The sequence below is a fragment of the Scophthalmus maximus genome, chromosome 13 (genome assembly GCF_022379125.1).
Source record: "Scophthalmus maximus strain ysfricsl-2021 chromosome 13, ASM2237912v1, whole genome shotgun sequence".
Taxonomy (NCBI): domain Eukaryota; kingdom Metazoa; phylum Chordata; class Actinopteri; order Pleuronectiformes; family Scophthalmidae; genus Scophthalmus; species Scophthalmus maximus.
Genome location: NC_061527.1, coordinates 4,320,206 through 4,343,327, shown reverse-complemented (window position 1 = coordinate 4,343,327; position 23,122 = coordinate 4,320,206). Strand labels below are relative to the sequence as shown.

At 41.7% G+C, this 23,122-nt stretch overlaps 2 protein-coding genes across 2 annotated transcripts; one reads left to right on the top strand and one right to left on the bottom strand.

Moving 5' to 3' along the window:
- Positions 1–336: 336 nt before the first annotated feature.
- Positions 337–9,910, bottom strand: stxbp3 (syntaxin binding protein 3). The gene is made up of 19 exons (XM_035647245.2): positions 9,793–9,910; positions 8,986–9,035; positions 8,282–8,363; positions 8,089–8,165; positions 7,869–7,941; positions 7,658–7,758; positions 6,600–6,745; positions 6,150–6,243; positions 5,758–5,882; positions 5,539–5,637; positions 5,368–5,425; positions 5,200–5,265; positions 4,788–4,868; positions 3,431–3,566; positions 3,178–3,284; positions 2,912–3,010; positions 1,857–1,942; positions 1,325–1,473; positions 337–1,023 (listed from the first exon to the last, which is right to left on the bottom strand). Exons 1-19 carry the CDS (start codon positions 9,836–9,838, stop codon positions 920–922), a joined length of 1,779 nt encoding a protein of 592 aa, XP_035503138.1. The 5' UTR covers positions 9,839–9,910; the 3' UTR covers positions 337–919.
- Positions 9,114–22,171, top strand: LOC118317995 (fibronectin type III domain-containing protein 7-like). Its single transcript, XM_035647242.2, has 15 exons — positions 9,114–10,292; positions 10,849–11,486; positions 11,670–11,685; positions 11,857–12,117; positions 12,772–13,032; positions 14,944–15,204; positions 16,042–16,305; positions 17,246–17,500; positions 17,612–17,869; positions 18,685–18,939; positions 19,082–19,336; positions 20,104–20,370; positions 20,939–20,968; positions 21,067–21,104; positions 21,427–22,171. The coding sequence occupies exons 2-14, from the start codon at positions 11,433–11,435 to the stop codon at positions 21,096–21,098; spliced, it is 2,469 nt and encodes an 822-aa protein (XP_035503135.1). The 5' UTR covers positions 9,114–10,292; positions 10,849–11,432; the 3' UTR covers positions 21,099–21,104; positions 21,427–22,171.
- Positions 22,172–23,122: the final 951 nt, after the last annotated feature.

Genomic DNA, 23,122 nt, shown 5'->3' with positions numbered 1-23,122 from the left:
AGTACACAGGTGACCAACTGCAACAGTGTATTTTGAACACTGGGATGAGCATTAGCAGAAAAATGTATATAGGTGAGCTCCATGTGATGAGTGGGTGGGTTTCTGCGCATTACAGGAGACAAACAGTTTTTTAACTGCGGTGGAGCGAACTTGGTAGTACGAGCGTGTCAGTGTGGTGTGGAAAGTAATTTTCACGGTGTTAAACTGGATCGTGCTGAATGAAAACATCAGACCGTGAATAAACGGGTCACCTCACTCAAAGATTTAAATGTACTGGACATTGATTGAACGAGTTAATAGGAAGTGGATACAGGTAACATCACGTCCGACTCAGAAAACATTTGAACCACTTCATCCTTTTATTAGTCAGTTGTTCAATTCATGAAAAAACAAAACAAAAAACTAAAGATTCTATGTTAAAAACATTCTTGAGAATTATATTAAGTGTTTATAAACAGCAGTGAACTGGTGTTAAAGGGACTCAGTGCTTACATACATTATATACATCGACTTTGTGCTTCTCTTCCTACGACCAATCGGTCTCCGGAAGCTGCTCGGATCTTTCAACACGTAACATTACTTTTTTTTTCTATTGACAAAGGGCAAACACACAGGCAGGTTAGTCTCTCAGTAAGATGTACTTAATATAATCTAAATCATCAAATGTCAACATCAAGCTTTGTATGAACGCCACAAACAGACCACCGGTCTTACAGCCAAAGCTTTTTTAAATTGAGGCAATCTGCCGAGAAGAGAGAATTCGTCCTCACGCCTAACTGTGAATGTGCACAAGGTTTTAAACAAGGATGAAAACATGATAAAGATAAGTGTATGGAAAAATTCCCTTCGGTCCTTCATTCAGGAAGAGGAGTTGAGTGCATTGTGCTGAGTGATACGAGATGTAGGGGGGGAAGACCTCTCAGGCGTTGCTCCTCTCCTCTATTGTGAACGTCTCCATGGGACGCTTGCTCAGGGCCTTGATGTCATCCAGGAGACTGGTGGGGGTCAAAAGGTGGGAAGACCCTGGAGACAAGGTATTAGAAGAACCGTTAGGCACCGTTCAGACCTGGTGTCAACATTCGACCACAAGGGGGCAGCGCTGAGTTCGGCAGTTCACATCTGAACCTCGGAACACATCCCCATTTATACAGCTAAAGGAATGAGGCTTCACACTTCAGAATTTTTGTTCACACCTGTACTTACAGCTGTCCACAACCGATGTTAAAACCAGAGTTGTAAAGTGTCGTCAAAATACTGAAAGATGCAAATACTTTATATGCGGTTTGACTCATAATCCCTTGTTAATCTCGGTACTAATTCTCACCTATGATGACCTCGCAAGACTTGACGGCCTGGGTGACCTCGTAGGCAGAGCGCATCTCAGAGAAGCTGATTCCTCCGATGATGAAGATGATGAGGCGCGAGCCGCTCCGCCGTTCGTCCTGAGAGCTGGCTTTGTGCTTCTGACGGGCACTGCGGAGCAGAGGGAGGAGGGAAGCAACACATTTGAAACTATAACGGTTGGCTGCATGTTCAAGTTATGGAGGGAAAAAAAGTCCTGTTAAAAAAACACATCACAAAGAAGGAGTTAGATGCAGTAGCTCATATTATCACTGGAGGGCGCCAACTCATCACACTCTTACTGTCTGCACTGGTGTAACTGGGGAGATTCAGTGTGTAGAACAAGTCCCTGGGATTATTTTGTCAGATGAAAGTGAAACAACAGTCGCCCGTTCCTTATGAGTAACTGATCGTACAAAGAAATACATTTTAAATTGGCTTTTAAATAAATCGTCTCTCTACATAATCTGGATTGTTTGGCAGTAAGCAGTCGGGGTCAACACTGAACAACCTACCTCACGGCCCCGGAGCCATTCCAGGCAGCAGGAGATTCGGACTGGTGTGGCCAGTCTTTGGTGTCCAGTTTGTTCTCCACGGCATCCTGAAAGACGGACACAACAGCTTCCAGCTTCAAAACAACAAGCAAACATTTTGAAAACACAATATGCAAGAACTCCACTTTCAACATATCCCCGTTTCTATAGTACAAGCTTTCAACAATGCAGCAGGTGACTGGAACATCCTGCCTGTATCGACAAAAAACATAATCTCACCTTGTTGTGTTGACCTCTTATGTGGAAACGCATATAACAAACAATATAAGTATTCGAGTACAAACAGTACAATGATGAGACAGAGGGATCGTCCCTGGGGATCAACACACAAGTGGTTTGGCTGTGCCTTATATATGATGCTGTCTGTTGCAAATGGATAAAGCAGTACCGAACAACACACACATATATGTAACGCTGCCTGTAGGGAGACCTGAATCTGATAACATCTTTCTGTGGGGCTTTCACAGTTCTGTTCTTCATTTTTCTCACGATTTTCCATTGTCGGGGGACTGTGGCTGCACAGTGACCTAGATTGAGCTGGATGTATGATATGTAAGCAGGGCGGCACACGTTATTCCACAGTAACGACAATTTTGTTTCTAACCCCCTTAAATTCTTAGCCTGGCGTAAACAGACTAATACTCAAATGCGTATTAGTCGAGGACCTCTCCGTTCAGTTCAGATTTCCAAGAGGCATTACCAACGGACACAGACTAAAATGCCCCTGGACGCAATTCAGGGTGTTCAACTTCGGGTAGTTCCATGTAGGGCCCCCAGGTGTCTTTTGCCTGGGGCCGACAAGGTCCCTTGAAACACTCTTGTTTGCAAGAAATATCTTACATCATGTCTGACTTAATTTTCTTTTCCCTTCCTACCCTTCATCCCATTTATACCCTCTTTAAATTACATACCAATAAATTGGCATATAAAAATCAAAGTATAAATGCTGCATGACGAGGCCCAAAATGATAATTTATGAATAAATTATGCTACAGGGTAATCTCCCCCTCACTGACCTCCATCACATCTTTTATGACGGGAGTCCATCTGGAAAGGTTGTACGTCTGATCCTGGGACCGATCCCGTCTGCTGGGTTTGCGAGAGAAGAGACTCGGCTGGAAACAAAAAGCAGGAGAAAATATTGAGGTGGATGCAGCCGCTGACAGAAATGAGCAGATGAAACGAAATGAAACGAGAAACACAATGACACACAGGATAAAGAAACTCATCCAAACAATCGAAAAGATCAGATCGGTCGACCTTTTCCTCCTTCTGCACGTACCGTTGTGATGATGGGAACGCCCAGTTCTTTCCAGTTCAGGATAAACTCTCGCTCGTCCTCGATCTTGACATGTTGGATGAGTTTGTTCAAGTTCTCGTCTGTTGTTCCTGTTTGCACATAACAACCAGACAAACAAGAGAAACTCTGGTCACTAGAAATACGTGACAAGAAAAGCAAGAGAGACTACTTCAAGCACAGCTAAGGCACAGAGAGCGAGAGGAGACTGATCTGCTTGTGGCGGAGATGATCGTACCGTTAAGGCTGAAGATGTAGAGCAGCACGGCTCGGACCTTCTCGTGGGTGCTGTACGGGTGGAGCAGCACGGGCAGCAGGGTCCTCATCTGATCCTTCACCTTCATCCCGTCCACGTCCGACCCCACCGCAAGATCCTACACGACAAGACGTTGTTTATCTTTCGTTTAGGCAGGGAATAAATACGTCAGGGATCCTACACATTTTCCATTTCAGAATTCCAGACTTTCAGATTTTCCAGAGTCAAATCTCACTTCTTCTCTGTAGATTTTTCAGACCATATTTGACGTCCGAGTACAAATGGCTAGATGTTTAAGTAAATATTATCATTAGGGCTGCAACTAACGACTATTTTCATTATTGATTAATATGTTTATTATTTTCTCGATTAGTCGATTAGTTGTTTGGTCCATAAAATTTCGGAAAAATGGTGAAAATCATTGATCGTGTCTCCCAAAACCTCAATATGATGTTTAGTTTTGTCCACACACCATAGATATTTAGTTTACTGTCATAGAGGTGCAAAGAAACCAGAAAATATTCACATTTAAGAAGCTGAAGTCATAGAATTTCGATTTCCATTAATTGATTATCAAAATAGTTGAGGATTCATTTAGGCGATTACTATTCAATTAATCGATTAATTGTTGCAGCTCTAATTATCATCTAAATTATTATTACAAGTTATTCTACAAGTAAATAGTATGTAAATGAATCATTTTAAAATCCAACTGTTAACATATTACATTCTGACTGTGTTTGGTATTATGTTGCACTTCATACACAGTAGGTCACGGTTTCTACAGAAAGTTGATTGTGTCATGCACGTGCAATTTGATATTGAAATATTGATACTTCCAATTCCTACGTTGCCAGTTCCAGGACTGATTTTCATATTTAAACATTGATATTTAAACTCAGTAATTTTGCGGTGAATGTGTATTTTATCGTCAACAGGGGAAACTAAATAATGCCCGGTTGATAGGAACGACTTATCCTTCCACCTGTCGCGGTCACACGTGAACTTGAGACGGAATCGTTAGTTTTCTAAAATCTGTTTAGATTTCAGTCTGGAAATTTTCTCTTTTCCATAATTATCCAGACCTGGAAATTACTAAAATCAAATTCCACACTGCGTAGGAACCCTGATTCAAAGATCTCCACATTATTTCCAGCTGACCAGTACAAACATCACACTCTCTGGCTTAAAAAAAAAAACTTCATTCAGGCCGATCTGCTTGTACTCATGAGGCCTCCTACCTGTTAAATGAACAAAAACCTCACCTACTGACCGGCACAAGCAAGTGCTAAAAAAATGTCCGGCACAAAAACAAACAAACGACGGACAACAGACGGACCTGTTCGGCTTTGCAGAGTTTCTCCACGTTGTTTGAGAAGTGTTTCATGCATTCCTCGGCCAGCTGCAGGTGAACAGTTTGCTAGAATTCGAAACACAAGACAGAAAAAGCGGAGAAAAATATCAGCTTAATAATCTATACGTATTGTTACTGGAGTCTCAAATGATTTGATAAAAAATTAAAAGAAGAATAATGAGACTTTCCATTCAGTTGTGCTGCTAAAAAAAACATGCTTTAGTTTAAACCACACGTGAAAACAGGGTTTTGAAACACCGCACCACACCCGACCGCAACGTAATGATCACTTAGCTCTGTAATCATTGGGAGGGAGCAAATAATGTTAGCTACATTCAGTCCTTAATCCAAAAAGTTTCCCAGAGAACCGATATATCGGTCGGGCAATACTTCATACCTCAGTGAGCTGTTTACGAAACGCAGGCATCTTCTTCATCATTTGGGCCAAATTGCTAATTGTGATCTAGAAAGAAAATTCAAAAACAAAAAAATGTATGCTTAAGAAATTAAATTTCAAGTATGAAAACACACAGTTCCAAGAGATCAACAAAAGCACTTATCGTACCTTCCCATCTGGTTGTTTCTTGCTGGCAGATATTTCCTTTACCATCTTCGGGATTTGTCTATTATGAAAGAGAGAGAGAAAAAAAAAAACAGGGGTCAGGGAGTTCGGGGTGAGGAGGACATGATGAACGGGGTCACACACGATCCATCCTTCGGATCTTTGCACACTTACTCCGAGACCTCAGCAATGTGCTTGTGCCTCAGCTTCACCCAGAGCATGTCGTCCTCGTTCAGCAGCGCCTGCTTCTCCGTGCCATCTGTAGACTTGTACCTGGCCACAAAAAATAATCCAGACGATGAGTTTTCAAATAGAAAAGTATTGCGTAAATCTGAAAAACTAATATGAGCCTATTATGTATGTGCAAAATACGTAGAAATGCACTTGTGTTACTTGTAGGTGTCTTTCTGGATATCAATGAGGTCGTAGGCCATGGCCTGGTAGGTGAGCTCGTGTAGGATGGGGCTGACTGGGTCAAAACCTCTTTCCACGATCAGCAGCTGGGCCTGGGTCTTTCCCTGGTGATGGGGGGGAAGCACACAAATTAGAACATTCATTTTCTTTGTATAATATGGGTTTTACATTATAAAAACAATGGTTACTGCTTTACGACAATATTTGACGTTGTTCTTCGCTTTCCGTGATAATGCTCAGCTAACGAGCAACAACTGCAAACGTTTTCCATTTCAAATTTCGGGTGAAGGGAAACAACACTTTTATTTGCTTAAGGGCAAAGGAGAGGGCATGTTCTTTGATATATTCTGTTAAGCCGACAGGAGTCTCACCTTTTTCTTGCCACTGTCGTCCAGCTCGTAGTGTTGGGCCAGCTTGTTGTCCACCAGCTCTGCGAGAGTCTTTGCGTTCTCCATGTTGGCGTCTCTAGTTGTGACATTATCACAGTTGTGTTAAAACAGAGGTCTCACCAACAGCGGTGCGAGTTAATCAAGCCATTTGCAAGGAGAATTATACAACCTGGCTGGCTGAGTGTATAATCTTTAATATTTAAAAAATAATGTACACAACTTGCTTGTATCAAGGAAATAAATGGAATCAATACTTGAGCTGAGGTTCATGTAAACAAAGATGAATCAACAGAAAATCATGTTTCATGTAAATATATAAAAAGCTAAAGGCTGCTCTTATGTGGCTTTGCATTTAATCTATAACCTGTTACACTAGACAAGGGTCAAATGAAGACTGTTGTTAGCTGAGAAACTGAATCTTCTCTGGCTTACTTCTTGTATCTGATTCCTGGATACTCATCCAACGTGGCACAGAGTGTGACGAGCTGGTCGGCGAGTGTCTCCAGTGTCTTCTTTTTGTCCTGACTGTTTGGACTGTAGATGCTTTGGAAAGCTCCGGGATTGTCACACGTGAACACCTGAAAAGAATTCAACACACCAGCGGGAAAAAAAAGAAATATTGTGAGAAATCAGTAATGTAATGGAAAAAAAGGAGCATGTGGGTCTATTTAGTCTCTTATATAGAAATAAATGGGAACCTTGTAAAAAATAAAAGTGGTATCTATTACATCACCGCTTACAGCAGGCTACACCCATTCAGGATGAACTCAGAGCGCTGCAACTCTCTGCCTCTCTACAACAACACGTTCTAAAACACATTAGGCCAAAACGAAGGGATTTTCCTTTACCTACCAAGTAACCACAGAAACAGCATAAAGAGGAAATGGAGGGTTACAAAAGAGAATTACAAAATGTCAAAAAATGCTACAAATTTGCACACTAAAGGTGATGAGGTAATGGCTGCCAGAGGCTTTTGTTTGTAGGTCTGGACATGAGACATCTGCCTCCCAAAGTATATAAATATGGTGTAAATGAAATTTAGGTGCTCAACTTTAGGGTGCGCTGCTGAGCCAGTTTGCATCGCCCATTTAGCGAACACCGTAAAATCTGTATTTCCACCACCTTTGAATTCTGTGCAAAGTTATACAACGCGTAGAGCATGTGTAAACCCTCAGAATTGTGATTCATTGTGGGAAAAAAATAAAATCCTTCAGTTATAATAGGGCCTACACCACCAGTCGCTCAGGCCCTAATAACTGGTTATAGTCCACAATATAATAATAATAATAAGCCACAGTAATACATAGTTTGAAAGGTGATTATATCACAGCTTACAGCAGTCTACACCCATTTAAAGATGCACTCAGAACACTGCACATCTCTGCCTGTCTACAACAACATGTGCTTAAACAGTAAAACGAGGGGATTTTCCTTTCACTACCAAGTAAACGCAGAATTCTGAAAAAAGTACACACACTGCAACCACTCACTTGCGCCTCTTGCGGCATGAACGACATGTTGATTTCCTTGCAGACTCGTATGTACTTTGCACAGTACAGCTTCATTTTGTTGAACAGTTCATCGGGACAGTCTGCAGGACAAGAAAGAAACATCAATGACATTTTGATCTTGTCTCCTTGAGTCTTTTTTTTGTCTGTTATTTGGCTACCGCAGTGGATTTGAGTTTGTTAAGTTACTTACAGTCTGTGAAATAAACACAAGCTGATTTATACTTGGGTTTGGTCTTGAAGTCCGCAATAAAGGCATCCACACACTAGGGAATGAAATGTAATTTTTTGAAAATAACAGAAAACCGCTTGGCAGAAAAAAGACCCCATTGTGATTAAACTAGAAAAAGAATGAAAACCAATTTTAAAGAATGGAAATGCAAGAGGACCATTACAGAGTTATAATAGCAAACCTTAGCGGTTGGTGGCATGAAGTAGATGGCCTTCATTTCTGGAACAGGCTCTCTGATTTTGTAAAGGTCCTCCACAACTACAAAGTTGAAACAAGACATTCATTTTAAAAGCAAGCATCCACACACAGACAAGCTAGCAGACTCTTGGGTCTAAATAAACATGCGTTTCACTGTTATAGGAGACAAGGCTTACTTGTTATTTTCTCTGACATCAGATCGGACATTTTGCAGCATGATGAGAGCAGCTTGGTGGTGAAAGGGTCCAGAATCAATATCTGTAAAGATGGCGAATCATTAGTGATTGAACAGTCAAAATGGAGCCCCACATTAAAAGAAGTGTGGAACCTCAAATGTTTTGAGTATCTGTGCACAACTGGAATAAACCACGAAAATGTCGGATCTGTTGTAATTAGGCCTGTCACGACAACTAGTTTTTGATGCACGATATATTGTCCCTGAAGTTATTGCAATTAACAATATTATCGTCCTTTTAAGAACATTTTTTTGACCCTGAATCATGTGAGCTTGGCCATTGGTACAACTCCTACACGATGTGTGTGTTGCTGCTGAGAGAAATCTTATCCAGAGATTAGACTTGTGTTTAGGCCTCAGACAAAACAAGCAAGTTGCCTTTGGTGAAATACTGAGGAAAAAACATGTTTTCTGACACTTTCTAGACCAAACCAGTAAAAGATAAATCATACGGCGAGAACAGACGAGAGGACAGAAGGGAGACTAACGACTGTTATTGACATTCGTTCTTATGACAACTGCTGTTATTGAGGTCAGTAAAAACGATTGATTTCATATTCATGTATCGCACGATCAGTCGATAATGTGATTATCGTGACAGGCCTAGTTGCGATCAAATGACTGTGCGCCGACGGTCGTCCCCACCTTCCACACGTCCGACTTCCTGCAGTCTGCGATGATGGTTTCTTTTATTCCTGTAAGAGACGCAGAGAGTGAGTCATGAGCAACAACACTGCTCACACCAGAAGAAGGAAAAAAAAAAAGTCATTGCCACTTTGGCAGAAGTCACACGGTGGCTGCACTCTTCAGTCGAGATCAACTTCAAGTGCATGACCCGGTCGACTCAATGTAAACGTAAAACAGCGATAAGGACTCTTGCAGCACCACAAGGCCATAGTGTCAAGTGCTATTCTTCTTCGTCGGTGGACATCTGTGACACATTTTATGACTGAATGGTGTGGAAGTAGTGGACCCAGGTGGCCCAGCGTAGCCCTCCCCTGGTTGGTAAGGTATGGCCTCGGTCGTCGGGGAAACACACGACTTGACGTTCGGTCCGTGTCGGTGCGTCATCGCGAACCGGCGGTTGTGTCGACGGACGGAAGCCCGCACGTACCAGGCTGCGGGCTGCGGGCTGCGGTTGGTCAACAACACCTCTGGCGGTGTGTTAACCCCGAGTGAATTCTGCGGTTGTCACGTCCAGCGACACTTCCCTTAAATCCACGTTTGTAAACTCCTGTCGCCAAACAACCAACGACAACAACAACAACGACGACGACAACGGCAACAACGGCAACAACAGCGACGACGGCCGCAAGATTCAAAAGTCAAAGCGGAAGAAACGACCCGTGAAAAACAGCTCGTCGTTACTTTTAAGCACTTTCGCTTCTGAAAAAGAAACGTTACGCTGATTCAAACGGATAATTAAACCTCTGTCCTCAGACTTTTACTTACTTTTCCAAACTATTTTCTTCAGCCCGTAATCCGAACCCGCCGCCATCTTTGGGTTTTTTTCTCTCTCTCTCTCTCTCTCTCTCTCTCTCTTTCGCACCTCTTCCTGTCGCGTGACGTCGCACTCTGACGTCAACGGCGTCAGCAAGTGTGCGACGCTTTTTGAATATGATTCACTCACAAATATCAAGGTACAAATGACTTATTTAAATGATAACGAAACAGTTAGTAAAACATACAGTTAAATACATTAAGTATCAAATGAAAAGTAAAAACCAACAAATAAATAAATGAAACCTTTTTATACAGTCTATGGTTTTGCGTGTACTGACTGTCCACAAGATCCTTTTTCCGTCTTCCTCCACAAGTCCCCTTTTTTTTGTCCTCTGAGATTTTATTAAACAAAGATAGTGGATTTTGCCTCCTACCATATATCCCAACAGAACATGCAGGCTACAGGTACGTACAGATCTCCCAACAGAACATCGCAGAGCAGCTTACAGGTACGTACAGTAGGGAAAATAAATGATCTGTTTAGGCTAGTTTCGATTTTAGTATCACAAAAACAGCGAATAATTTGATCCACATTTAATCCCACAATTCACTTGTTGGATAATTGCTAGGAATTTTGAATTGGACTTGTTTTGTTTTAGGACTTAAAGGGTATAAATGATATAGCCAGTCATCCATTTGTAACATCAGATTCTCAAAAATAGTTGCATGATGGAGTTGCTGTTAGGCCTAGTCAAAAGTATGAAATGATAAGTAAGATATAATTTGGGTAATATATTCTAATACTTGAGATATTAGGGGGCTTATGACTTATTAGATCACAGTTATTAGGTTGTCACAATTTAAACTCAGTAGTAACTATTTATCCTACTTAATAGGTTAAGTGTCGTTATTTTGTTTTCAAATCGTATAGCTTTTAGTATTCATAGTCGCAGATGGTTTAAGCAATTTGAACTTTACATTGAACCAATTTTTTATGCCTTATATATGATATGTACTTGTATAGTATTGTTTTGTGTATTAATACAAATTTAATCCTTTCCACAGAGGTATGAACTGTCCCATGTATCAGACAGTGTTGTCAAGCTCTGCTCTGATTGGTCCAGTCTGAGATCACAACCACCGGAGGGATTAATGTGTTTTCATATTTATATGATCAAGCATCTGAAGAAGTTATTTTGATTCATGTTGTAGGCTATGTCTTTGGTATTTAGTAAAATGTCTAACAAGAAAATGACTTAGAAGTTTATAAAATACATTTATACCCTGAACATATCAGTGTGAAAAGGTTTTGTATCGAGCCCTCTAGCTGCACGGGGAAATCCTGACTCCTGTTCGTGCCACTTTTCTCTCCTTGACTACATCCTTGAATATAGAGTAACATGCCGTTAGCTACAGATGTTTCCTTCTCATGCTATTCATCCCCCCCTTACATCTCTCTGCCTCTCTGTGATTGGACATTTGCAACCAGTGGGAGGGGCCAGATGCAGGTATTTCAACTGACACACACACACAAGGAAAAGATAAAACAGAAAAGAGTGAAGCAGTCTAGAAAATAAAAAAAACATCTAAGAGAAGCTGCACACTGTGAGGAACAGTGAGAGTAGTATTTCCAGAGACAGACGAGAAGAATGGGCGTTCTGAAGTGGCTGGCGATGTTTGTCTTGCTGGGCATATGCTCACAGGTACAGTAATGGAAATGAATTTATTGAAATTTCAGACACTGAAATTGTGTTAGGAAAATAGGACCAGGATAATGCAATTGAAAAATGTCATTCCAAATAATTAAACAAGTCTGTATTAAGTTGGATTTTATTTAATTCAATAAAACTATTGTTAAATAATGTTTTTTTCTTCTATATTTGCAGGCTGTGACTGCATCAGGTACTGTATGCTCTCTGTTAACATCAATTCCACTGAATATCACTGTCATTTATGAGCATGAACGAGCACAAAACTTTGATTTTTATCATACACTTCTGTGTAAAAGATCCATGTCTCAGGTTGATTAGAATGTACAGTAATAGTCTCCATTTCTTTCATCCCTCTCATCAGCTTTCCAAGTGTCCGTGTTCTCATCAACATCCAAGACCATGATTTTGAGATGGACCAGGGTCTCTGGAGCCAGCTCATACAAGATCTCCGTTGCCCCCAAAAGCTCACCGAGCAGCCCCGTCGCTTTTGCACAGTTTGGCCCAAACATAGTGATGGGCTCCATCAACTCTCTGTCCCCCAACGTCGACTATGTGTTCACAGTTTTCGCTCTGGGCAGTTCCCAGGAAACACTGAGCCATGCAACGGTTGAGTCGTCGACAGGTGAGGGACACCTGGTCTAAAGCTGTGGATAGATAGATAGATAGATTGATGGATATATAGATAGATAGATGGATAGATAAGTAAATAGATAGATAGATAGGTATTTAGATAGATAGATTGATGGATATATAGATAGATAGATAAATAGATAGATTGATGGATATATAGATAGATAGATAGATGGGTAAATAGATAGATAGATAGATAGATAGATAGATAGGTAAATAGATATTTAGATAGATAGATAGATAGATATATAGATATTAAGATAGATAGATAGGTAGAAAGGTATTTATATGGATAGATAGATATTTAGATAGATATATAGATAGATAGATAGATAGATAGATATTTTAGATAAATAGATAGATAGATATAAACTAGATAGATAGCTATATATAGATAGATAGATAGATAGATAGATATTTAAATAGATAGATAGGTAGAGAGATAGATAGATAGATAGATGTATATATATATATATACAGTAGATAGATAGATGGATATATATACAGTAGATAGATAGATAGATAGATAGATGGTAGCTAGATACTGTTAAAAACTAGATTGATAGATAGAAATTAAATTCATGCTGTATTTTGTGTTTGACTTTGAAATGAACTACTCAATGTAATGATTTTGCCGCCATGTTAGCCCCGGAGATGATGGATCCCATCCAGACAGTGAAGCCAAAGGACAGCAGGACCCTGATGGTGGAGTTCACCTCGAAGACAGGCGCGACGCACTACATCGTACGCGTCCAGGACTCCAATGGCTTCCTCAGAGAGGACACGGTGTCCTCCTCCCCCGCCGAGATCCAGTCCCTCACGCCGTACAGCGAGTACACGCTCAGCATCATGGCCGTGAGCGGCGGAGGCCGCAGCCAGCCGTCCCCTTCTGAGACGGCAAAGACAGGTACTGTTGTTGTTTCTCCAGGGGCGTTCTGTATTTTTCCTTCAGAGATGAATTCCACGGTAAAAAACCCCCCAAAAAACACCAGAGGTCTGGTTTATGTGTAGAAGTGAGTCACACATTCTCCGAGAGACATGGGACACTCGTGTCATCGATTCCCCATGCCCCGCAGAAGTCAACCGATCCGCCCCATTGTCCCATTGCAGCGCCACGATGTACGGTGCTGTCAGTGAATGTATGCACTCATCATCTTCAGGCGAATGCGCTCTCAGTGTTTGTGCAAATACAGGTTTGCCTCTCTAAAGAAATGCAGCAGGGTCCCTCAGGGGTCTCTCTCCCTGTATGGTAACTACACCTGACCCCGTCGAACACAAAGAGCCGACCTCATCATGAGTAACAAAGGTGTCACCTCTGACCTCCGCTGCCTCCTCGGGGGGAAAATCTGATCCTCATGAGCTAAAAAAGTTTGATTGTCAACAGGGTCTTCACAAAAAACATGTAAAAACTTGGTACTGACTTAGTCTTCAAAATGGCCTGTTGTAATTATCATTATTGATTAAGAAGTGTTAATAATATAATCAATTATCCACCAACTAATCTAGCTACAACAGACACAATGATTTGATTGCTCATGAAACAGACCGAAGAGGAAGAAAAACAGATCAAGAGCAATTATCTCCATCCCACATATGATTTGTCATTTGTTATGCACACATGTTAAAGTGACCAGCCAAAAGAATTATTGTTATATTAATATGTTTGATTCATTTTTTTACCATATCATACCGTACATGCAAATTCAAAGTACACATTCAAATTATAAAAGGCAAGGCAGTTTTAATTTGTATTGCACATTTCAACAGCAATGGAAATTCAAAGGGCTTTACATAAGATATTAAAGGCATTATGACAAATTGCAAAGACCATGAAATAGCAGTTAAGAAAAAAAGGGACGAGCTATTGGATTTAAGTTCACACATCAGAGGTATAATGCTCCCGGTCAGTCAGTTATCATCATGACAATGGTGATATTCATACAGTGGGTGTCTGAAACGAATTGCATCATGGGAGGCGCTGTGGCTGAATCTCTGTTCTTGTAGTCTCTGTGACTCTGTGACTGAAAATAATAACTGTACTTGGGGCAATAACCCTGAAACATGAGTCAGACTTAAGTCACAAATAACTGAGACGAAACACTGCTTGACTGAAATCTCAAATCCTCCGAAACTTTCTCTAAAACATTAAATACAAGTGACTCAGCAACAATTTAATGTAAATAAACACCTCAAGGATTTTTTTGGGGGGGATTTTAAGTTACAGTCAAAAACTCCAATCTGCTTCATCTGGTCTGATTTGATCAAATTCGAAAACTGGGGACCAAACACCTCAACAACAAGTAAAAGGCCGATTGAGGAAAATCTGAAAATTATAGGGCCTTTAATTTGAATTAAAGACTTTCAAGTCTCAGAATTTGACTCATTTAAATACTGGAACAATGAAAAATAGCATATCCTTGGTCTAAGAGATGCAAATGACAATATTACAGTCATTTTAATCGTCGGCATTCAGGGAGCTGGAAGACTTGCATCTCGCATCTCTTAAAAAAAACTTGTGACCTGACTCGACTTAAAGAAGAGTTGACTGAGGGACTTTCTACCAGGATCCACAAACGTGGCATTGTGTGTGTTCATTTGTTTTTCACTGGGATAACGTCCAGACACAAATAATCTTGGATGGACCTTGAAGGGATTCTTCACTTACAACCCTGTGGAGTAATTTGTCATCCGAGAACTACCCCTCAAGGTTTTTTTTGATGCAACAATCGTGGCGTGTGTATAGCAGACTGGTACGGTCTTTCACCCCTCAGGACGCATCACGGATGTAAAACTTGTCAAACTCTCCCCCCCTCCACAGTTCTGCCTCCTCCTCAGCTCGCCGCCTCCTCTCCCTGCAACGACAGCATCATTGTGTCCTGGGCTCCCGTTGCTCACGCTGTCCAGTACACGCTGTCCGTGTACAAGCTCGGTTCAAACATCAACACCAAGCACAACACCTCCAACACCAATCTGACCATCTGGGACCTGGACGCCGGCTCACTCTACGTCATCAGTGGCGTCGCCTGGGACCCCGAGGGCCGAAAGGGAGAGGCCAGTTTACACATCAACCAGACAACGCGTAAGGACACACAGGCGCTGTTACTTTAAGTGTCTAGTGATTTGCCGCCATAACCCATCATTATATTATTAATATCACACATGAAGAGATATGTAAAAAAAACCCAATAAGGGTTATAGTTTTGCATCCACGATTCAGACGGCTCTTATTTGTGTGACATTGTCGATTTATATGTGTTGTGTTTTATGTTAAATATAAAAATTGCTTGACTGTAACTGCAGCCGCAGAGAGCAGCTAAACTGTGGCATCCAGTCAGTGAGAATCCTGAGACATTAAAATCACGAATTTAAAATAAAAACATTCCTGACTTTGGTGACTCCTAGCAAACAGATCAAACTAGACACATCGGGACATTAACATGAACTGGCTGATAGCAACATGTAGCTATGAAGGCTACACCATCAGAGGAAAGACAATTTTATTAATAAATCCGAGACATAGGGCCTTCAAGTAAAAGTGCCCAGTGTAAATCCCATCCTCAAATTATTAAATTATCGATGTTCTGTTAAGTAAAAAAAAACAACTAAATCTAAAGAAGTTATTTGTAACTATATATATATATTTTTAAAGCTTTTGTCCAAAGGGACTTAGCATCATCGAGGCAGGTAGCACTAAGGGCCTTGCCTTAGGGCCCACACTGGGATGACCTGGAATCGGACCCTGACCTTCTGTACCAAAGTAAACGGTGTAACCCACCAAGCATTAATATGATAAATGATAAATACAATATTATCCTCAGAAATGCAGTGGAGAAGTTCCGTAGGTTTTGGCTAAGTGGGTGTTTGCGCGTGTTCCTGTATGTTCTTAGTGCATCACTGCGTCCGTGTCTTTTAACAGGACCTCCGACACCATCTCTCGTCAACGTCTCTGTGGCGATGGGCGACGGCGTGGCCGAGCTCTCCGTGTCCTGGGAGCTCGACCCGGGCGCCCACGGGCCCGTCGAGTATCTTGTGTGGAGCGACCAGAACCTCACCTGTAACTCCACGTCCAGCTCCTGCAGCCTGTCTCCAGTGGGCTGCGGCGAGGTGCACGCAATCCAGGTCACCGCCTCCAACGTGGCCGGGCCCAGCTACCCGTCCAGCCCCAGAGTCTTCATCACCTGTGAGTAGCAGAGAAATTGCTTTGATTCAGATCCAAACAGTTCCAGCTGGTATTTTCTGTTGTCAATTTCTTTTTTCCTTGTTACTTATCTGGATTTTAATGCTACACAAAAGTCAGATTCATTGGGAGATGACAGCAGACAACAGACACATTAGAAACTAAACGGATTCTGTTTCCACCAAGGTAATATTAAGTATAATGGGCAATCAATGAGAAAATCATTTTTTTGGTCAATATGAAGATTTTAGAAACATGTTCTAGTGCTTCAGCAGATAAATTCACCTGCTGCCTCTTTTATTTTGAATCAATTCCATAAATTGAAGATTGTAATAACTACAGTACAATAATATATACTTTTATCACATACAATAATTAGCTACAGACGTTTTTATCACACTTTAATCATCTAATAAAAAAACATTACTATTGTGATAAACGTGGGAATGTACCAGTATGTTTGAAGATTGAACTCAATAGTTTGTGTTTATAAGATAAGATGAGATAAGATAGGATGAGATAAGATATTCCTTTATTCGACACGCAAAGTGGAAATTTGGGTGTTAACAGAAACAAAGTGAATAGGAGAAAATACAGATCCATATCAATACAAAAATACAATAAAAAAAGCAATAAGGTATGTAACAAGAATTTGTTTTGATGTAAAAATAATTAAAAAAAAATGTTGGTACCAGAAGCCTTAATATAAATTTAAATATAAATACTTGAACAAGAACAGAAATGAAATGAACGCTGCACTTAAAAGTGTTCAAGTGAATTATGGAGAGGAATGACAGACAGTCTTTGAACACGTAGTATATCCTGAAGTTTTTTTGATCTTAAAGTAACACAAACAAAACAAAAAGGTCACACTCATCCCCACCACACCCTCCATGTGGTCCGGGGGCCCTGAACTGAACTCGCTGCCGCCCTGTGCTGCCAGTCCCCTGCCCACCAGAGTCCTTGGCCCTCGCGGAGTCGACCGGAGGCAACTGCTCGCTGGCGTGGAACGCGGTGCCCCACGCCGACGGCTTCATGGCCTTCATCAAGAGGAGCGACGGCGGCGAGGAGACGTGCAACACCACCGGCAACAACTGCACCTACCACTGCCGGTGCGGCTACACGTACGTGATGTCGGTGCTCGCGTTCAACCAGGCCGGCGCCAGTCCTCCGGGAGAGAACTTCAACTACACCACCTGTAAGTGGCAGCACCGGTGACACTTTTTTTGGGGATTTCCAGTCATCACGAAAGATATTCCGATACATCATCATCATCATCATCATGCGTTCACGTGTGTCTCGCCTTCAGTGCCCTGCTGTCCAGAGGGCGTGGCGGTCTCGGCGGTGAGCACCGACACCCTGGAGATCACGTGGACGGCTTCGCGGGGGGCGGAGCTGTACCAGACCCGGGCCGCGGACAGCGCAGAGGTGGTGCTGTGCAACGACACGGCGCCGGTGTGCGCCCTCTCTGACCTCAGCTGCGACAGTGCCTACAGCGTGGTGGTGACGCCCTGCAACGACGTGAGCGGCTGCAACCGCGCGTGCAAACCTCACGCCAGAGACACGGGTGGGAAAAGCCCTCGACTCACTTGTGCATTTGTGCCCCAAACGAATCCATTTGGCACTGGGCTTCACATAAAAAGTGGTTTAAAAACATCGAGTCCTTTATAAAAAACCTCACAGGAACTTTAACATGAAGTACATTACTGTACTAATGATTTCACGTAATCTAGATGAATACCTAATACCAGTATGTGGCAGAAGCTGGGGGTTATTGCATTTTACGCACCCACTGAACAGTTTATTAGGTACACCTGTGCATTACTATTTCTCTGCTTTAAAATCTACTTTTACGAACCTTGGAAATGATCTCTTTTTTTGTTGTTGACACCGTCAGGAAGGTGCTACTGTAATTCTACTATATGCTTATCACTGAGGTTGTAGGGGGTGGTGCTGTGGTACTGGACTTTAACCATAGATATTTCTTAATATTATGCCCCTTTAATGGACGTATGGACAAAATATTTTTCCGGTTCAGTACAACGCCGACCAACGAATATGAAGTAAATAATGAACACAATTTAGAATCATGGCCTTTCTCGACTGTCAACATAAACAAACAGGAAAAAAGAAAAAAGCTAAGTTTCATAAAAGAAGATTTTACATGAATCTACATGAATGTGTTTGTGATGACCTTCGATAAAAGGCATAGAATGTGAATTTGAATAATTCGATTACAGGAACATGACAGTTTTGAACATTTGCAATTTATTAGGGTTGTTTATCTCATGAAAACATGTCAATCTGACCCTCATAGGTATCGACATACTCCGTAAACTCAGTCAGCTTTTTTGACCACTCCTTTCCTCCGTGCCCCACCAGCGCCCTGCATGCCGGCGAACTTGGTGCTGAACCCGAGAAACTCCTCCTGCGTCAGTGTCAGCTGGACGGCGAACAACAGGGCGGCCAATTACACCGTGAGCGCGTTGGGAGACGACGGCAGACACACGTGCACCACCACCGGCAGCGGCTGCGACATCGCCGACCTGCCCTGCGGCTCCACCTATGAGGTCAGCGTCACGGCGAGCGGCGCCGCCGGACAGAGTTTACCCAGCTTCTCTGAAACTCTGGAGACAGGTGAGCGAAAAGCGATAAAAGGTTTGAATGGAGCCAGCTGAGTCGAAGTCTGATCCAAGCATTAGAAGAGAGTACATGTTAAGTGCCGTGGTCCTACAGTTGTGGACCGTGTGCATCCACGTTTACCTGCTTTCTCTCACAGAACCGTGCTGCCCGCTGAATCTGACGGTGGCCCAGGTGACTCAGGCCATGACCAACGTCTCGTGGTCCCACGCCAAAGGGGCCCACTCGTTCGTCACGTCGCTGACGTCGCCGCGCGGCCACGCCCGCTGCCACGCCCAGGACTCCCACTGCCTCATGGGATGCATCACCTGCGGCACAAACTACACCGTCACCATGGAGGCGTTCAGCCGCAGCGGGCGCAAGGCCGACTGCACCTATCAGGGCTTCTCGTCCAGTGAGTGCGGATGTTTTCTAAGATGTACCCCCACATGCAAAGTCGAGTTCTTACACATTTCATTTCGTAAACATTTATTTCGTTGTTTTCAGGGTGATCAAAAAACTATTTTACAAAACAACACACTTATACGCATTCCATGAACAGAAAAGGAGCAGGAAGAAAATAAATATCTTATTATTTAAGAGACATGCCCGTTTCATATAAATAACATAAATACAGATGGCCCTTTTTTTAATAGATTTCCTTCTTCTTTACAATCAGAACCAAATCAATTTTATTTTTTTTTACAATTATATTAATCAGTAGCAATCATCATAGCTTAATTATTACATAATACATACATACATACTGTTTCCTCAATTTTTTTAAAATTTAAAAATTTTTGAGCAACATTCTCAATCATTGTCCAGAGAATTCAAGTTTCACTCATTCTTATACATTCAAATTACAAAAGCATATTGTGAATATTTTGAATTCCAACACAACTAAATTTATCTTTTTATTGTTATTATTAATGAAATGTTCTTTTCAATGAAACATTGCTGATCAATTATCCTCCAACATCTTTGTTGATTATTATCAGTATTATTAAAACCACTATTTGCTTCTCCTACTCCTTTTCAGATGGATAATGTTTATCATATTGTGGAAGGCTGTGATGTACACAGCGGGCATATTTTATTTTTTGATTCCTTATATTATATATATCCACATACATTTATTATTTCAATCTTTTCATTGCTGTGTCTCTCTGTGTCTGTCAGGTGCCTGCTGTCCCTCGGGCGTCAGGCTCTTCCGGATGGCCGGTAACAACATGCGGGTGTCCTGGCGCAGCTCCGGCAGCAGCCACGGCGACGTCGCAGAGGTGGTGGAGAGCGGCGGCGGCAGCAACTACACCTGCTCCGTGTCGCCCGGCGGAAACAGCTGCGACGTTTACAACATCCAGTGCGGCGACATCTACCACGTGGTGGTGGCCCCGCTCACACCAGAGGGCGGCAAAGGGATGTTCTGTCCTCAGAGGATGTACTCAGGTAGGCCGGTGGAGACCTACAGTGAAGTCGGGTGATGGGGGATGTATTGCATCTCTGATTGAACCTATAGTCAAAACTCAGATTTATGCTGTGAAGAGATTTTTAAAAAATTAGATTTACAAATGTGCAGCAGTTGGAATTTTCCATTTTATTGGCTTTTATTTGGAATAATTACATAGCACAAGCAGAAGAGTTCGGTGGTGTAGTGGTTAGCAAGAAGGTTCTGGGTTCGAATCTCGGTTCAAACCAACCAGGGCCTTTCTGTGTGGAGTTTGCATGTTCTCCCCGTGTGTGCGTGGGTTCTCTCCGGGTTCTCCGGCTTCCTCCCACAGTCCAGAGACATGTGGGTTAGGTTCATTGGAGACTCTGAATTGTCCGTAGGTGTGAATGTGAGAGTGAAAGGTTGTTTGCCCCCCGTGACCCTTAAATGGATAAAGCGGTAGACGATGGACGGAGGCAGAAGAGTTTTGATATTTTTAGATGACCAGGAATGACATGGTCAGAAACACAGTAATGAAGCTGTATTACATTTTATTTATTGTCTGTGTCATTGTCTCTGCTCTTGTAGTAACTTGCTCCAACAGCAACATTGGCGCAGGTGAGTACATTACCACGTTTAACTTTAACCTGACTTATTTGATTATTTGACGCTAATATTAATGGTTTATTTTTCTAATATCACTTCAATCTCTTCAGTCATTTACAGAGGGAAGAGAAGTGTGGACTAGCATCTGGTGAGTAAAAATAAAAAAAAATCTTTGCACCCGAGGAGTAATGGAAACATGTGGTGCATGACAACCTAAGTGTGTGACCGAAGAGAGAAAGTATAAACATTAAGAAATATGTTTTTTGTATTTGTTTTTCATGGTGAGACCGTTTTTCCATCTTTTTTTCATGATTAAAATAACTGTAACAGAGTGCGTATTCATTTTTACAACAGCGTCCTGTAGCAGCAGAGCCCTTTGCGGTTTTAATGTCAAATTTAAGTCAATGTCCTACCTTGAACATAAGAATCCAGCAAAACTTGACGTGAAATTTGTTGTTTTGTCTTCACAGCCTCTTCTGCACAGACGTTCCATCTTCATCTTCTCCATCCTCCACTTCCTCCCGATTCATCCTCGCTCGTCAAGCTGATCAATACATAGAAGAACGACTGTTAACCAAGAATAAGCACGTCTGTCTTTTGGCCAAGATATAAAGTGATGATGAAATTAATGTTTTACGATATTGTTCAGTGTTCGCCTGCCTTGAAACAATGTTCAAGCAAAGTAGGACGGCCCGGAAAAAAACTTTGCTGTGCCCTAAACAGACATGAAGAAGTAAAATATGAGAAAAACAAGGACAGGCGGACAACAGGAGTATATTTAAATAAAAAAGACAAAACTATGGTATGAATTTGGTAAAAGTGAAAAAGCTTCTTTTCAATAATAATTTTATTCACAAAGAAAAAAAACTAAATTGACATTCTGTGCTGATGAACTGACTTAAGTTGATTTTATCCCCAAACTACAAATGAATTATCTAATTGACGAAAATTAATTAGTAAAAACAGTAACACTGCCCCAACCAACATTCTACATCTTTCATGAAACCTTTTGCCCCTTTATTTTTTAAGAAGTATTAATTTGAGAATTGACCAAATTATAATAAAAGTCGTAGCTCCGACCCGAAGTTAGAAGCCTCCTGACGGTTAGTGGCTGACGCTGTTGCTCCTTCTCAGGATGAATCAAACGTTTCAGAATCATGTGTCACTGCGCTTGTGTAAACCACGTTTCTGCTATTAAAAAAATTCCCAGCATCATTTGTGTGTGTTTTTTGGTTTGTTTTGTTTTTTACAAAATAAATGTCAGTCATAATTATTGCATATTTTCTTTCTGTTTTTGTGCTGCTGAAATTCTGACTTTGGTTATTTCTCCCCATAGCTATTATATAGTCGAGTCATTTTCTCATAGACTTCTTTTTGCAACCAGCGAGTCGCCCTCTGCTGGTCATTCCAGAGAATACAGGCTTCAGGCACTTCTGCATTACCTTCATTTTCCAGACCCAGTGATACAAACGGATACAGTATGATTTTTGTAAACAGTCTATTTGAAGACAGATTTTCCGCTCACTCGTCAAGTTATAATAATAAAAAATATGAATGATGTATTAATTACGCTTACGAGAACTGTTAAGAATAATTTCATCTTTTTCAAATCATTTTGCAGCTGCAACTCAAAGGCAGACCTAGACGGTCTTGGATGGTGCATAATAATGTGCATACATTGGCTACTTGTATCACCTCATGATAGCGGACAGTGTTCATCATGTTGTCAGCTCGCGACTGACAGTTCAGGGGCAGTTTGTCTGTTCTTGTAATTAAAAGTGTTTCAGGCCTGAACTAGAATTTGGACCCAAAATGCAGACGACCAGACTCAATGATGGTTTTTATTAGATTTAATAATTTTCCAAGCAATAGAGGGTGAGGACGGAGGGTGGCGATGTTGAGGAGCAGGAGCAAGGCAGCGTGAGTTCGGCAAGTCAACGTGACGACGAGTCACAGCTTTAACGCGGGAGATTAACGAGACTGATCGGGAACAGCGAAGAACTCAGGAAGACCACGCCCACTTGATGTTTGCGGCGGGAATGTTCGCATCGCGTGAGTTTGGTCGCAAGTAAACATTTGTGCTTATTAGTGTCGCTCGCGCGAAAGTCTGCCCGTTGAATCCCTTCCACTTTCTCCGACAAATCTCATACAGTCAAAGACACACAC

What these genes read in the sequence shown, in the direction of transcription:
- LOC118317995 (XM_035647242.2), top strand. Translation starts at nt 11,433, where the DNA reads ATGGGCGTTCTGAAGTGGCTGGCGATGTTTGTCTTGCTGGGCATATGC. An exon ending in GAACTTCAACTACACCACCT is followed by an intron (nt 17,501 to 17,611) that starts GTAAGTGGCAGC and finishes TCTCGCCTTCAG; the next exon opens with TGCCCTGCTGTCCAGAGGGC. An exon ending in CTATCAGGGCTTCTCGTCCA is followed by an intron (nt 19,337 to 20,103) that starts GTGAGTGCGGAT and finishes TGTGTCTGTCAG; the next exon opens with GTGCCTGCTGTCCCTCGGGC.
- stxbp3 (XM_035647245.2), bottom strand. Translation starts at nt 9,838, where the DNA reads ATGGCGGCGGGTTCGGATTACGGGCTGAAGAAAATAGTTTGGAAAA. An exon ending in ACGACAGTGGCAAGAAAAAG is followed by an intron (nt 5,883 to 6,149) that starts GTGAGACTCCTG and finishes CCCCATCACCAG; the next exon opens with GGAAAGACCCAGGCCCAGCT. An exon ending in GTCTTGCGAGGTCATCATAG is followed by an intron (nt 1,024 to 1,324) that starts GTGAGAATTAGT and finishes CCTTGTCTCCAG; the next exon opens with GGTCTTCCCACCTTTTGACC.